This window comes from Anolis sagrei, chromosome 5 (genome assembly GCF_037176765.1).
Source record: "Anolis sagrei isolate rAnoSag1 chromosome 5, rAnoSag1.mat, whole genome shotgun sequence".
Classification (NCBI taxonomy): domain Eukaryota; kingdom Metazoa; phylum Chordata; class Lepidosauria; order Squamata; family Dactyloidae; genus Anolis; species Anolis sagrei.
The window spans coordinates 171,663,780-171,678,053 of NC_090025.1; the positions used below are offsets into that span (position 1 = coordinate 171,663,780).

Sequence of the window (14,274 nt, forward strand, 5' to 3'; positions counted from 1 at the left end):
GCGGCGGCGGGGGGGAGTGGGGTTGCGTGTGTGTGTGGCAGTGGGGGGAGTGATGGAGCGTGGGGTTGCGTGTGTGTGTGTGGCGGCGGGGGAAGTGATGGAGCCTGGGGTTGCGTGTGTGTGTGCAGCAGCGGGGGGAGTAATGGAGCGTGGGGTTGCGTGTGTGTGCGGCGGTGGGGGGAGTGATGGAGCGTGGGGTTGCGTGTGTGTGTGTGGCGGCGGGGGGAGTGGGGTTGCATGTGTGTATGCGGCGGTGGGGGGAGTGATGGAGCGTGGGGTTGCGTGTGTGTGTGCGGCAGGGTGTGTGTGTGTGCGGGAAGCGGCGCGGCGGGGCTTGGAGTGGGCATGGTTTCCGCAGAGGGAACGTTGGCCAGAAGGCCATGTGCGCGCGCCAGGGAACTTGCAGCTGGGCGCCAATGCGCATGCTCAGTTGTTTTGCCGTTTTGTGAGTGTGTTGTTGTGTTGTTTTTCATTTTGAGTAGATATGTTTGTACCTTGTGGGTTGTGTTATGGGCATGGGAATTTTGGTTAAGTTTCGTTGGTTTTTTTTTTGAGTTTTGTTCTTTTGCCGTTTTGTGAGTGTGTTGCTGTGTTGTTTTTCATTTTGAGTAGATATGTTTGTACCTTGTGTGTTGTGTTATGGGCACGGGGATTTTGGTTAAGTTTCGTTGGGGGATTTTTGAGTTTTGTTGTTTTGCCATTTTGTGAGTGTGTTGTTGTGTTGTTTTTCATTTTGAGTAGATATGTTTGTACCTTGTGGGTTGTGTTATGGGCACGGGGATTTTAGTTAAGTTTCGTTGGGGGATTTTTAAGTTTTGTTGTTTTGCCGTTTTGTGAGTGTGTTGTTGTGTTGTTTTTCATTTTGAGTAGGTATGTTTGTACCTTGTGGGTTGTGTTATGGGCACGGGGATTTTGGTTAAGTTTTGTTGGGGTTTTTTTGAGTTTTGTTGTTTTGCCGTTTTGTGAGTGTGTTGTTGTGTTGTTTTTCATTTTGAGTAGATATGTTTGTACCTTGTGGGTTGTGTTATGGGCATGGGAATTTTGGTTAAGTTTCGTTGGGGGGTTTTTGAGTTTTGTTTCCTCGTTGGATGCCCCTAACAAATTTATATATATAGATTAGATTCCAACATGTAACTTAAGATATAACAACCCAATATTGATATTACTTATGTTAGTAATATAGTGTACTAGAACATTCATGCAGCATTGATCAGGTTGGTTTTATGGTTTCACTTTTGATGTGAATGAAACCAAAGTCTGAGTAGTTGGGCACCTGCAGTCCATTAAATTTATGACCTGAACTTCAATGCATCTTACCATAGTTGGTTAATAGTAACAACAACAACAACTACTACTACTTTATTTTTATACCCCACCACCATCTCCCCAAAGGGACTCGGGAGGCTTACAAGTGGAACCAAGCCCAGGTTAGCCTGTGACCAACTGACTGATGAACATCTCCAGGTGCTAACTATTGAAGACTCCAACTTTTTATTACTATGCTTTGTGTGTGTGTGTGTGTGGGGGGGGGGGGGGGGTTACATTTTTTATTTTGTTTTCAAAAAACAGGGAAAAATTAACTCAATTAAACAACATAATAGGGAAAAAGAAGGAAAGATGGGGAACATCACAGGATATAGCATGTAAGTTACTGATCTACTAACAAATAAAATTAACCTTAGTTGGCTGCCATCAAGAATAGAAAAAATAGACTCTGAAAAAGTTAATTGATAAAATAAGGAGAATGAATGCCCACTATGCAAATCTGGAAGAGAAGAGAAGAGACTAAGGGACAATATAAGATAAAAGAAGTCAACGCAGATCCCGAAGGATAATCTGTTACTCTTGTTAGAGAAGATATAGTCAGAACTTTTTTTCTTCACTATTTTCCTATACTAAAGAATATGTATAATTATGCTCTTCCCCCGTGTCTTTGACTATACAATAGACTCATGGGTAGAACTATTTAACTAATACAGCTCCTTACATATTATAGTGCTTTGTCATTAAACCTGACTTGGACAGTCCCTCAAATATAGGATACCTTTAAGCACAGAACAGTCCTTTAAGAGGCCTTCAAAAAGCTGACTTTGCTCTACAAAATGATACACGATACATGGCTGCCCTTTCAACTTCATCTGACAGAAAGTAACATCCGAGCAAAGGTGTTTCCTCACTTTCCAGTGCTGACTACCCTCACTCTGTGAACTCTTTGGCGTTCTCTATCCTCCAGTATCTTGGCACCTCAACTGCCCTGGCCTCAATTCAATTATCAGTCCGAGTGAACCAACAGGATTAATGGAAGAGCTGACTTCCCGTTCAGTAACTGAATCACTGCTTCCAGCCTATGTGGGACTAGCTATTAGATTTAGACCACTTGTATTAAATATTATCATGAAACATATTCGGGGATAATATTTTTATCTTTAATATATCTTAGCAGATTTTTTTTTGTATTTTATGATGTTCAGTTGTTGTTACTTTGTCTGTTAAGTTTAATTAGGTTTGTTATATTATCAAATGTGTTTATTTTGATGTAACTGTCTGTATGGTTTCTTTCTGGCAACTGAATGTTTTGCCTTACATGTTGGAAACTGCCCTGAGACCCTGTGGGGAGATGGGGGGGGGGGGGGGGTATACAAATAAAGATGATGTTGATGATCATGATCATGATCATTATTATTATTATAACTATGTTGGCCATATGGAAAAATACAAAATCCATAAAGCACAGATACTTTCACTGGGCCAACTCCAAAACACAAAATATTGTATGCAATCTTCTGAAGCTCCACTAGCTTTTTATCAGGCAAAGATATTTAAAAGGATTTATGTAGTGACAGGTCTACATTCTATCTCAGATGTTTCTCTCTTGTCAGTTAAAATAGAATTGAGAGACTTCAAGGCAAGCAAAGGCCACATGCCTTCTTGACCAAGTGAAAATTGCGCTAAAGGGCAATAAAAGACAGAAGATAAAATTTCAGTTTGATTAGCGAGAGAAAAGTAATTTCCCTTGAGATCAGGCTGTCCTTGTCTTGTGCAAAGCTATTTTATGCTTTAGAGTTAGCCCAACTAAGGTATTTCTGGTTTGTGGATTGTGTTTTTCATTATATTTTACTATATGATCAGCACAATTACCCCTGAATATGTTTCTAGGATTTAAAGATAAGCAATTTAGCCACAAAAGGAGAATGATAAAATAAGAGGGAGCCAAATGACTTAACTTTTTGCCTTTTTCTACCTCCAGCAAAGATATCTTTCACAGAACTATAATTGGCAAGTTTTACCTCTACAGTACCTAAAGCTTTTTCCAGCTGAAACAGCATGGAAACTCCTCAAGAAATTCAATGCTAAAAATGAGCAATGAAGTTCTGCACAGGAGAGGAACAGCTAGATATCAAACTGTATTACTTGTTGTTTTTTGCCCTTTGTCTCTAGTAGTCAAATGACCAAGAAGGGGAATGACCTCTGCCTGCCTTGAAATAACTCGGTACCATCTTAACTGACAATAGAACATTTGAGGCCCAAAATATGAGAAACATTAAAGGTCCCCTCATAGCACAGTGAGTTAAACCACTGAGCTGCTGAACTTGCTGACCAAAAGGTTAGCAGTTTGAATCCGGGAAGTGGGGAGAGCTCCCACTGTTAGCTCCAGCTTCTGCCAACCTAGCAGTTTGAAAACATGCAAATGTGAGTAGATCAATAGGTACTACTTCTGAGTGAAGGTAACAGTGCTCCATGCAGTCATGCTGGCCACATGACCTTGGAGGTATCTAAGGACAATGCCAGCTCTTCAACTTAGAAATAGAGATGAGCACCGCCCCCCAGAGTCAGACATGACTAGAATTAATGTCAGAGGAAACCTTCACCTTATTTATTTATTTATTTGCTTCATTTTTATACCGCATTTTTCAGCCCTCAGAGGAAACCTTCACCTTATTTATTTATTTATTTGCTTCATTTTTATACCGCATTTTTCAGCCCTTAACAGGCGACTCAATGCGGTTTACAGTGCAATTAAAACACAACAATGCAACAACAGGATCGACGACGTCGATCCACAACAATTAACAATCAGACAGGACAAATCAACAAACAACATATATAACGCCTCAGTAGAAATCAGATCCGTTCTCATAGTCGTTGTGCCGTTCCTATGTTCCATTTACCGTCTTCCTTGATTAGTTGCATTGCTTAGCCAAACGCTAAGCCTTTACCTTTACTTTATAGGCCTGGAAATAGAACATCACCACCCTTTTTCTCCTGTATTATTTTTTACCATCTTTGACTGATGAAGAATCAAGTGAAGTTTCCAAAGCATAATGCATTTCATGCTTTGGAGTTGATCAGTAAAGGCATCACCATTGTGCAGATTTGGATTCTGTTTTATTATATATTTTGTCAAGAACCCTCTTGCCACAATATAGTAATAGAACCCAAAATTTCACCAAAAAAAATTCCCTCATAGACTCTCATTGAATCTAGTGACCTAGCTAGTGATTCTCTAGTGATTACAGAAATTACATCTGAAATAGCAGCTAGTGAACTAATTAAACAAGAATGTACTTACTTGCCAAATTTCAGCATGCCTGATACATAGGTTTGCCAATGAGCACAATAAAACAGGAACATCCCAACAAAGGAACAGAAAAACAGCCAGTCTGGATTTGTTCCAAGGCGAACTGCTATGCAGGCTCCGATACCAACAAAAACTGGGAGGGAAAAAAAATCAACCAGTTAACACTTGTTCTGACAATGACAGTGCAGTACAATGCTAGAAATACAAATTACCAAACAGCTTCACTATCTTAGATTTTTTTATTGACAACTGACAAATTTCCAATCTATACTGAAACCTCAGTTAAAGCGTCTGATTTTTTTAAAAAAGTGGTTTTAATTAGTCCTTCCAGATTTTGAAATATGATGTTTTCATGTTAAATTTGCTAATGAGAAAGTCAGTAATTTGATGTTATTACTTCAGTTTCATGTAAGAACATTTTAATGGAATTTAGATTTAATGTTATGCATTCTGCTATTATTTTTTAAACATGGTGGCTACTTGTAATTCATTTCATTTCATAACAGCAGAGAATAATTACATTAATTACAATTGAAACATGGGATAGTGTCAATCATTTCACCATGTAATTGCGTTTTTCATTATGGCAATGCTTAACTAAAAGGCAGAGAAGGAATCTTATATGGCTTTTTATATTGTTATATTATTTTTATCTTGTGACTGCTGAGGCAACAAGGTAAATGGGTGAACAGTAGCTTGAGGTCAATTAAAAAAGACCAATATTTTAAAAAGACCAATGTCTTTTACTCCACATTTTAAGTAAAGGTAAAGGTTTCCCTTGACATTAAGTCCAGTTGTGTCCGACTCTTGGGTGTGTGTGTGTGTGTGTGCTCATCTCCATTTCTAAGAAGAAGAGCTGGTGTTGTCTGTAGGTCATGTGGCTAGCATGACTGCATGGAGCACCATTACCTTCCCGCTGGAGCGGTACCTATTGATCTACTCACATTTGCATATTTTCAAACTGCTAGGTTGGCAGAAGCTGGGACTAATTGTAGGACCTCATCCCACTCCCCGGATTTGAACCACTGACCTTTCAGTCAGCAAGTTCAGCAGCTCAATGGTTTAACCCACTGGGCTACCGGGGGCTCCCATCACATTTTACCAATGCATATTTTAAGGAAGGAAGGTATGATAATCTATCATGAGTAACTTTATGCATACTTATCTATATAGTAGAAGCAGAATGAAAGCCTGCATGTAAATTGGGAAGGTATGTATCATGTGCATGATACATGATGTGGTGAAGCACACTTAAGAGTGCATCTAAACTGTAAAAGCAATAGTTTGACACCACTTTCGCTGCCATAGCTTAATGCTATGGAATAAGGTCTCTGCCAAAGACTGCTGGTCCAACTTACTAATGCCTTGTCAAACTGCATTCATTATTTGGTATAGATGAACCCTTGGTCTGTGAGTTGTATGGCCAGGGCTGACAATCCATCAGAGAGGGTGCATGCCTAATGCATTGTGTCTTTGAAGGTATTATTCTGGTATGCAGCAATACTATGTCCAAGGTATAATCTGTGATTGATCATCTGCTTCCCAGATTTCAGTATACATGAATGCATACCAAAAAAAAGTAATGAAGAAAATTACCTGTGGAAATTGAGTCACAGCCATGGTCAAAGAGTTCCCCCAAAGGAGAGCTGCTGTTTGTTCTTCTGGCTTGCTTCCCATCAATAGCATCCAATGACTGGTAAATAAAGAGTCCTAATGCACACGAAAGGAACAACCAAGGAGGAGCCTGAAACAAACATACAAAAATAATCCATTATAGTAGGATGAGCTGACTCTGGTTGCATATGGATTATGCCATAGTTGCCTAAGAGTCCCTTTGCATATGGTGACCCCGGAACCAAATACAATTTTCCCATGAATATACATTTTTGCAAAAAGCCCATACACTACAAACATATCCTTAATCTGAGATGGTTCTCAGAGATTGTTTTCATTGAAAAACGGGTATACAAACATCCTGGAAATTAAGTCTTCATCCTGTCATTAAAAGCATAATGTAATCTCCATGCAATATTGCAAAGAAATATTCACATTGTGTTGTCGACACTTTCATGGCCAGAATCACTGAGTTGCTGTGAGTTTCTGTGCTGTATGGCCATGTTCCAGAAGCATTCTCTCCTGATGTTTCACCCGCATCTATGGCAGGCATCCTCAGAGGTTGTGAGGTCTGTTGGAAACTAGGCAATTGAGGTTTATATATCTGTGGAATGTTCAGGGTGGGAGAAAGAATTCTTGTCTGAGGCAGGTGTGAATGTTGCAATTGGCCACCTTCATTAGCACTGAATACTCCTTTCAGTTTCAAAGTCTGGCTGCTTACTGCCTGGGGGAATCCTTTGTTGGGAAGTGTTCACATCTTTCAAGACCCAAGGGGCATCTCTCTGCATCTGAATCGACTGACCCTACCAGCAGACCCCTTCATCTGAACACATTCCTATTCATAACTACTAGGAATGATGTCTACAGTGATAACTTTAACAGCTTTAGCCAAAGTATTTTGTTGTCGGCTCACATCTTGTACCATCTTAATAAGAGATGGATAATTTAAAGCTGATATTCAATACCTTATTTTGATTAGACAGTGCATTTGTGATTTTTTACTGATTTATTTTATTTTGTTTGATACCTTTATTTCATTATGTGTTCCATATAACTGCTGAATTAACTGCACTTCAATTTTGTAATAAGAGGGAAGACAAATAATTAGTAAAGATGAAGGTTTTCCCCTGACATTAAGTCCAGTTGTGTCCAACTCTGGGGGTTGGCGCTCATCTCCATTTCTAAGCCAAAGAGCCAGCATTGTCCATAGACACCTCCAAGGTGATGTGGCCAGGATGACTACATGGAATACCATTACTCTCCTGCTGGAGTGGTACCGAATGATCTATTAACATGTTTTCAAACTGCTAGGTTGGCAGAAGCTGGGGATAACAACGGGAGCTCACCCCATTCCCCAGATTCAAACCACCAACCTTTTGGTCAGCAAATTTAGCAGCTCAGCAGTTTAACTCACTGCACCGGGGGCTCCATAGACAAATAATTAGGAATTAATTAATATAAAAATGAATTTAAATAAATATTACAGACATGGTTTGAACCCTGGACTCCAGAAACACAGACCAACATTCAAACCACCACATAACCCTAGCTCTAAGCTTTTACTACTGTTATCTAAGCCTTAGGAGAAACATTTTGAATTTGTACAGTAGCCACTCAGCCATTATGTAATATGGGGAATTCCAGATATCTAGACTTTCCCCAGGGACATAAATCTTTGACATACAAATTACAATTATGTACTTTCAGGTTCACTCTGACTTCTGGTGCTCTTACCACAGTGTTTTGTGGGCAAGATTAATTCAGGAGAAGTTTGTCCTTGCCTTCCTTAAGGTTGAATGTATATGATTTGATCAATGTACCTCTGTGGGGTTTTCAGGGCTGAGAGTAACTCAAATCCTGGCCATCCACAGTCTTAGTCCAGCACTCAAACACCTATTCCATGCTGGGTCTTGATACATGAATACAGAAAAGCAATCCACCCTTGAAAGCAGGATGGGTTGCTCATCCTCTCATCTTTGCAATGACAATATCACTCCTCCATAAAAAGAGAATTCATACTAGAAATAGCAAACAGGAAGAACAAGAGGGTATTAGATTTCAGTGGGAAACGTTTGCTACCTAAATCATACCTTTATGGTAAATCTATAAAAATCTAATCAAAGCTTCTAAGCAGTTGCAAGTCATCACCCACAGATCTTAAACATTCTTAGGAAGCAATTAAAACCAACGCACTATAATCAAGTATTACTGAGTCAGAAACCAAAGGATTTCACAAACATATCGGGGAAAAACCTAGCTACCAGTTTTAACTGACAGGAAAGTGTTATTCTGCATTGTGGAAGTCAACTGCAGCATAGCTCTCCAGTAGATCTTGACGGCATTATTTACCCCTCAGCCACTGGTCATACTGGCTGAGATCGAGAGGTGGAAACTCTGGGCATTTTAGTTTCCAGAAGCAGCTTTTCCATATCTCCTTCCAAACTAAAGGTTTCCCTAGCTATATTCTCTCCACTACCACAATCCCTTGATGACATTTCACCCTCTTCCCTTTGTAATGCCTTATTATCCCCAAATAATTGAGAATAACCACATTGGGTCACACTCCAGGAGACAGGCGGGTATAATATAATATAATATTAAAGGAATTAGGCACCTCTAATTGCATCCAAGCAAGTCATGACCTGCATTTCATCCAGAAGCTACTCCATGTCAAGTCAGACCATTGGTCCACCCAGCCCAGTGTCACCAGACTGACAGTTTCAGACAGGTTTGATGCCAGGTATTTTAACCCAAGGCCTTTCCTATGCAAATTAGGTGCTCTTCCACTGAGTTATGGTCCCAAGTATTTATTGTCTAATTACTAACAGGACATGAACAATTGATCAACAAGCATTCAATCCACCCCCATCCTATTTCAAAAACAATATTAATGAAAGTAGCAGAAGAAACAGGGCAGGTGAAGACAAAAAGCAGCAAGATTTTCCTCTCTAGTTCAGGATCACTGACTACTGTGTTAGGTAAAGCAGGATCACCACTACAACTTCTGCCCAGCTTCTCTTAGCTTAAGCTTCTTAAACTTTGAGCAGGGGACTCCACAATTAAGCACCACTTGTAAACAGGCTGCTGCACAGACACACCCATATGTCACCACCAAGGAGCACTTGGTCAGATATGGGAGGTGACTGCCAGCTGGCAGGTAGGAGAACTGAAGGGTACATTGTGGAAAGTTCTCAACACTGATACTGTTACAAGAGTTTCTACTGCTAAGCATCAGTATGCATTAAGCAAACATATGTGCAAGTAATCAAGCATCCTAATTAACAACTGAGTCCAGGCAAGACTACCATACTAACTCTATTTACTTTACCAAAATTAATGTGTGCATTATATTTGCATAATGCAGTAATCTCATGCTGAGCCAAAGCAACAGAGGAAGCTGCATCAGACATACCTGGAGCTTCTATTTAAAGGATGCCATCTCTAATTTAATTGTCATGGCTCAATGCTGTGCAATCCAGGGATTTGTAGTTTGGTGAAGCATCAGCATTCTTTGGCAAAGAAGGCTCATGACATTGTAAAACTTTAGTCCCCATGATCTCATAGTATTGAACCAAGGCAATTAAAATGCATTCATTCTACAGTATAAATGCATCCCAAGGTTTCCTTTTTATTGCTGGAAACGATGGCGCTCTAACACTTTTGTTTTTAGAAAAGGAATTCTAAGTAGGCTGCAACTGCAATGCACACCTTTTTTTGGCCAAATTACAAAGAGTGTACTTTTTGCTACTGCACATTACATTCAGCAGAAAATACCTTTTTTGGTTTCAAGGTTTCAAAAATTAAGGCACACATTAGACTTGATGGTGCACATTTGACTCAAGTAAACATGATACCTGTTTATATCAACTGCATATATAAACTGAGAGCAGGTTTTGATGATTTATTTAATGACCTATTTATTTATGATTTATTTAATGATTCAATTGATATGCCAATGGTTATTTGACAGATAGTTATTCTCAGAAGGTCTGTTGCCCATGGCTGCCACTGCCCAGGCATTCAAAAAGGTCAGAAGTGGCACTGCTGTAGAAAGAATAGAGTGGGTCAATGCATCCTTTATGTTCTCCCATTAACGGACTAATATTTCAGTTTTGCCACTCTAATCATCATCATCACCATCATGATTTTATTTCTTACCCACCTCTCCTCACGGCTTGAGGCAGGTTACAACCTTGTTAAAACATACTTAAAGCACATAATCACTTAAAAACACTTTACACATACTAAATATATTTCCATAAAATACATATCAAAATACATAAAACAGAGGTTAGATAGGTCAGAAATGTCTGGGTAGGCCTGCCGGAAAAGATAGGTCTTCAACTTGTGTCTTAAATTGCAACTGCTGATCTAGTTATAGGAGCTCAACAATCAGGTTGTTCCACATTCATGGGGCAGTCAATGAATGTGGTTGCCAGTTGGGTTCTGGCTGGCTGGAGCAGACGCCCCCAAGAGTACCTCAGTGTTCAGGGTGGATTGTACAAGAGAAGGCGGTCCTTTAGGTAACCTGGATCCAAATCATGTAGAGCTTTAAAGGTCAATACCAACACCTTATACTTTACCCAAAAATCAATTGGCAGGCAGTGGAGTGACTTTAGGATAGGTGTAATATGCTCACTCCTAGAAGTTCCTGTAATTAATCTGGCTGCCGTATTTTCAACCAACTGGAGTTTCCAAAGGTAGCCCAATGTAAAGCACATTGCAAAAGTCCAAGCTTGAGGTTGACAGTGCATGCACTACCATGTTAAGGTCCTCCAAATCTAGGATGGCTCAGCTGGCATATTAGTCAAAGATTATAGTAAGTACTCTTGACCGCCACATCTACCTGGGTTGACATTTGGAGAGATGGATCCAGGAGCATTCCCAAGTTGTGAATGCAGTCCTTCAGGAGGAATATAGCCCCATCTAGAACTGGTTGACACACCTTCACCCCCAGATTAGGGCCTATGATGGCAAGCACCTCTGTTTTGTCTGGATTCAGTTTCAATTTGTTTTTCCTCATCCAGACCATTATCTCCTCCAGCCATTCATTCAGAGGAGAAACTACCCTTAGCTGAAGATATTTTTGAAGGCATGGAGTGTCATCAGCATACTAATAACACTCCGTCCCATGGCTATGGATGATATCTGCCAGCGGCTTCATGTAAATATGAAAGAGCATTGGGGATAGAATGGCACGTTGTGAGACACCACATAACATCTCCTTTTTTGAGGAGAAGCTATCTCCAAGTACCGCCATCTGGAACCTGCCTGAGAGGTATGATCAGAACCACTGCAGCACAGTGCCTCCGATTCCCAGTCCTTCCAGAAGGATACCATGGTCAATGGTATTGAAGGCCACAGAGAGGTCTAGAAGCACCAACAGGGATACATTCCTCCTGTCAAGTGTTGAGACAGAGCTCATCCACAAAGGCAACCATAGCAATCTCAACTCCATATACCACTCTAAAGCTTGTTTGAAATGGGTCAACGAAGTGTGTGTCATTCAAGATCACCTGGAATAGGAAGGCAACTGCTTTCTCAATCACCTTGACCAAAAAAAGGGAGGTTAGACACTGGTCTGTAATTACTAATGTCCAGGAGATCCAGGGAGGGGTTATTCAGCAGCAGAAACATGATAGAAAATGACCCTCACTGAGAAATGCATTAATAATTTGTTGTATTTGAGATCAAATTGTATTTCCTCCTTGCACAGCCAGTAAAGATGGACAGGGATCAAGAAAACAGGTTTTCCTCCTTCCCATCCCCAGCAACTTGTCCACATCCATAATATTCATCAATTGAAACTGATCCAGTGCAATCCCACTCACAGATTTGCTGAACACCTCGTTGCTGCTCCAATGACAGTATCTAAGTCAGCTCTTATGCAAGATATTTTATCTGTAAAATAGTTGTTAAAAGCATCACAGTGAGTTACTGAAGGCTCTAACAATGGGTGCAGAAAGGAAGGTTAATTTCTAATGAAGTTTAAGGTATAAAGCCGCTCTAAGTCCCCTTGGGGAGGGCGGGTTAAAAATTAAGTATTATTATTATTACTATTACTATTATTATTCCCCCATTAACACAAACCAATTTTTGGCTAAAAATTTCTAGACATGAGTATATAAGATATTGTTAGTAAGGAAGCCAACTCTCCATGGTCCAGGGACATTTAGGTTGGCCTCGTGCAATGCATTTTCCCAACTGCCACTGCAAAGGTGACCAAAGGCAATTCTCCCACTGTCCTTAAATCCATCTCTGACCTACTGAGGCCACTTTTCCCCACATCCTCACTCTTCCTTTTCCTGTTGTTTCATGTAGTTTAGATTGTAAGTCTGTGGAGGAGGACTGTTTCAGTTATCATATTTTTCCTGGAGGGGTGAAAGGGAGAAAGAAAAAATGAAAATGTACCTAATTGTAATAAGTAAATATGGAGCTAGAAGTGGGATGAATGAAGCAAGATCATGAAAGGAGACCCGTTCAAGCCACTGGGACCCCTTCTACACTGCCATATATTTCAGTTTCTGATCACAGATTATCTGCTTTCAGCTAGAATATATGGCAATCCAGTTCAAAGCACACAATCTGGGATCAGATACTGGATTATATGGCAGTGTAGATCCAGCCTGGGAGAAAGGTGGCTGAGCAGGCATTGCTTCACAGAACAGGTTTACAAACTGCAAAAACAGCAGAGGAAAAGTTCGTGAAAAAAATCACATGTAACTTAAGGGTTGGTCAACCCAGCCTACGAATGTGAAATCACAATTCAAATATATGTGGCAGCAAGTGATCACTTCCCCATAATGACTTGCTGTATTTGCTTACAAAAGCAGATAAGGCAACTGAAACTGACTAACCACATCCCAAAACAAACTGAACCTACAGGAAGACTTCCTTGGTCATAAAATTGAAATCTTAAATCGCAGTCCAGCAAATATGTAGGCCTTTTAATTAAGCACATGCTTAAAATTCTTCCACGTATGTAGATAAAATGAAAATCATGCATGTCTTTCTATTATTGGAAGTAAATCTTACTTTCAAACTAAAGGCAACTGCATACATTTCAAGTCCCATTTCAACTCACTATGGCTAACTTTCCAATTTCTAAATATGGCTGTAATAGCTGGACAGTGACAAAATCTGACAGGAAGAAAATCAATGTATTTGAAATGTGGTGCTGGAAAAAAAGCAGTGCCAATACTAAACAAGTGGGTCTTAGAGCAAATCAAGCCTAGAAGAAAAGATGACTTAAATAAAAATTGATGACTGGGGAAAATTGAGAGTAAAATTGACAAAGAAAAACATGGATGTGGCTCACAAATGGAACTTTGCAAAAGGAGACGGAGGGCCTGATTCCGGCAGCCCAAGAACAAGCCATTAGAACAAATGCCATCAAAATCAAAATTGAAAAGTCGATGACAGATCCCAAATGCAAGGAAGCAGATGGAACAATAGCTGACATCCTCAGTTGCTGCAAGAAGATCGCCTAGAGCAGTGGTTCTCAACCTGTGGGTCCCCAGGTGTTTTGGCCTTCAACTCCCAGAAATCCTAACAGCTGGTAAAGTGGCTGGGATTTCTGGGAGTTGTAGGCCAAAACACCTGGGGACCCACAGGTTGAGAACCGCTGGCCTAGAGAGACTACAAGCAGAGGCATAACACCGTTAGTCAGATGATCCATTGGAACTTGTGCCACAAATACTATCTGCCTGTGACAAAGAACTGGTGGAATCACAAGCCTGAAAAAGTTACAGAAAATGAACATGTCAAACTACTCTGGAACTTCCGAATTCAGACAGACAGTTTTGGAGTACAATACTCCTGATCTCATGATCATGTTAAAAACAAAGTATGGATCGTCAGTGTTGCAGTCACAGATGACAGCAGGAGTGAAGAGAAACTGGAAAAGCTGACACAATTCGAGGATTTAAAGATCGAATTGCAAAGACTCTGGCACAAGCCAGTCTAGGTAGTCCAGTGGTGATTGGCACACTGGGTGCAGTGCCTAAAGACCTTGGTCTGCACTTAAACACAATCGGAGCTGAGAAAATTACCATCTGTCAGCTGCAAAAGGCCCCCCTTAC

General features: G+C 40.3%; 1 protein-coding gene across 1 annotated transcript in view; it reads right to left on the reverse strand.

Annotated features, from left to right (window-relative positions):
- CHPT1 (choline phosphotransferase 1) overlaps positions 1-14,274 on the reverse strand; it is a 36,119-nt gene that overhangs the window by 9,385 nt on the left and 12,460 nt on the right. Inside the window, exons 2-3 of the mRNA XM_060776874.2 lie at positions 6,176-6,323; positions 4,571-4,712 (exon numbers count right to left, since the gene is read on the reverse strand). Coding sequence (XP_060632857.2) covers positions 4,571-4,712; positions 6,176-6,323 — 290 coding nt within the window. The remainder of the gene's footprint in view (positions 1-4,570; positions 4,713-6,175; positions 6,324-14,274) is intronic.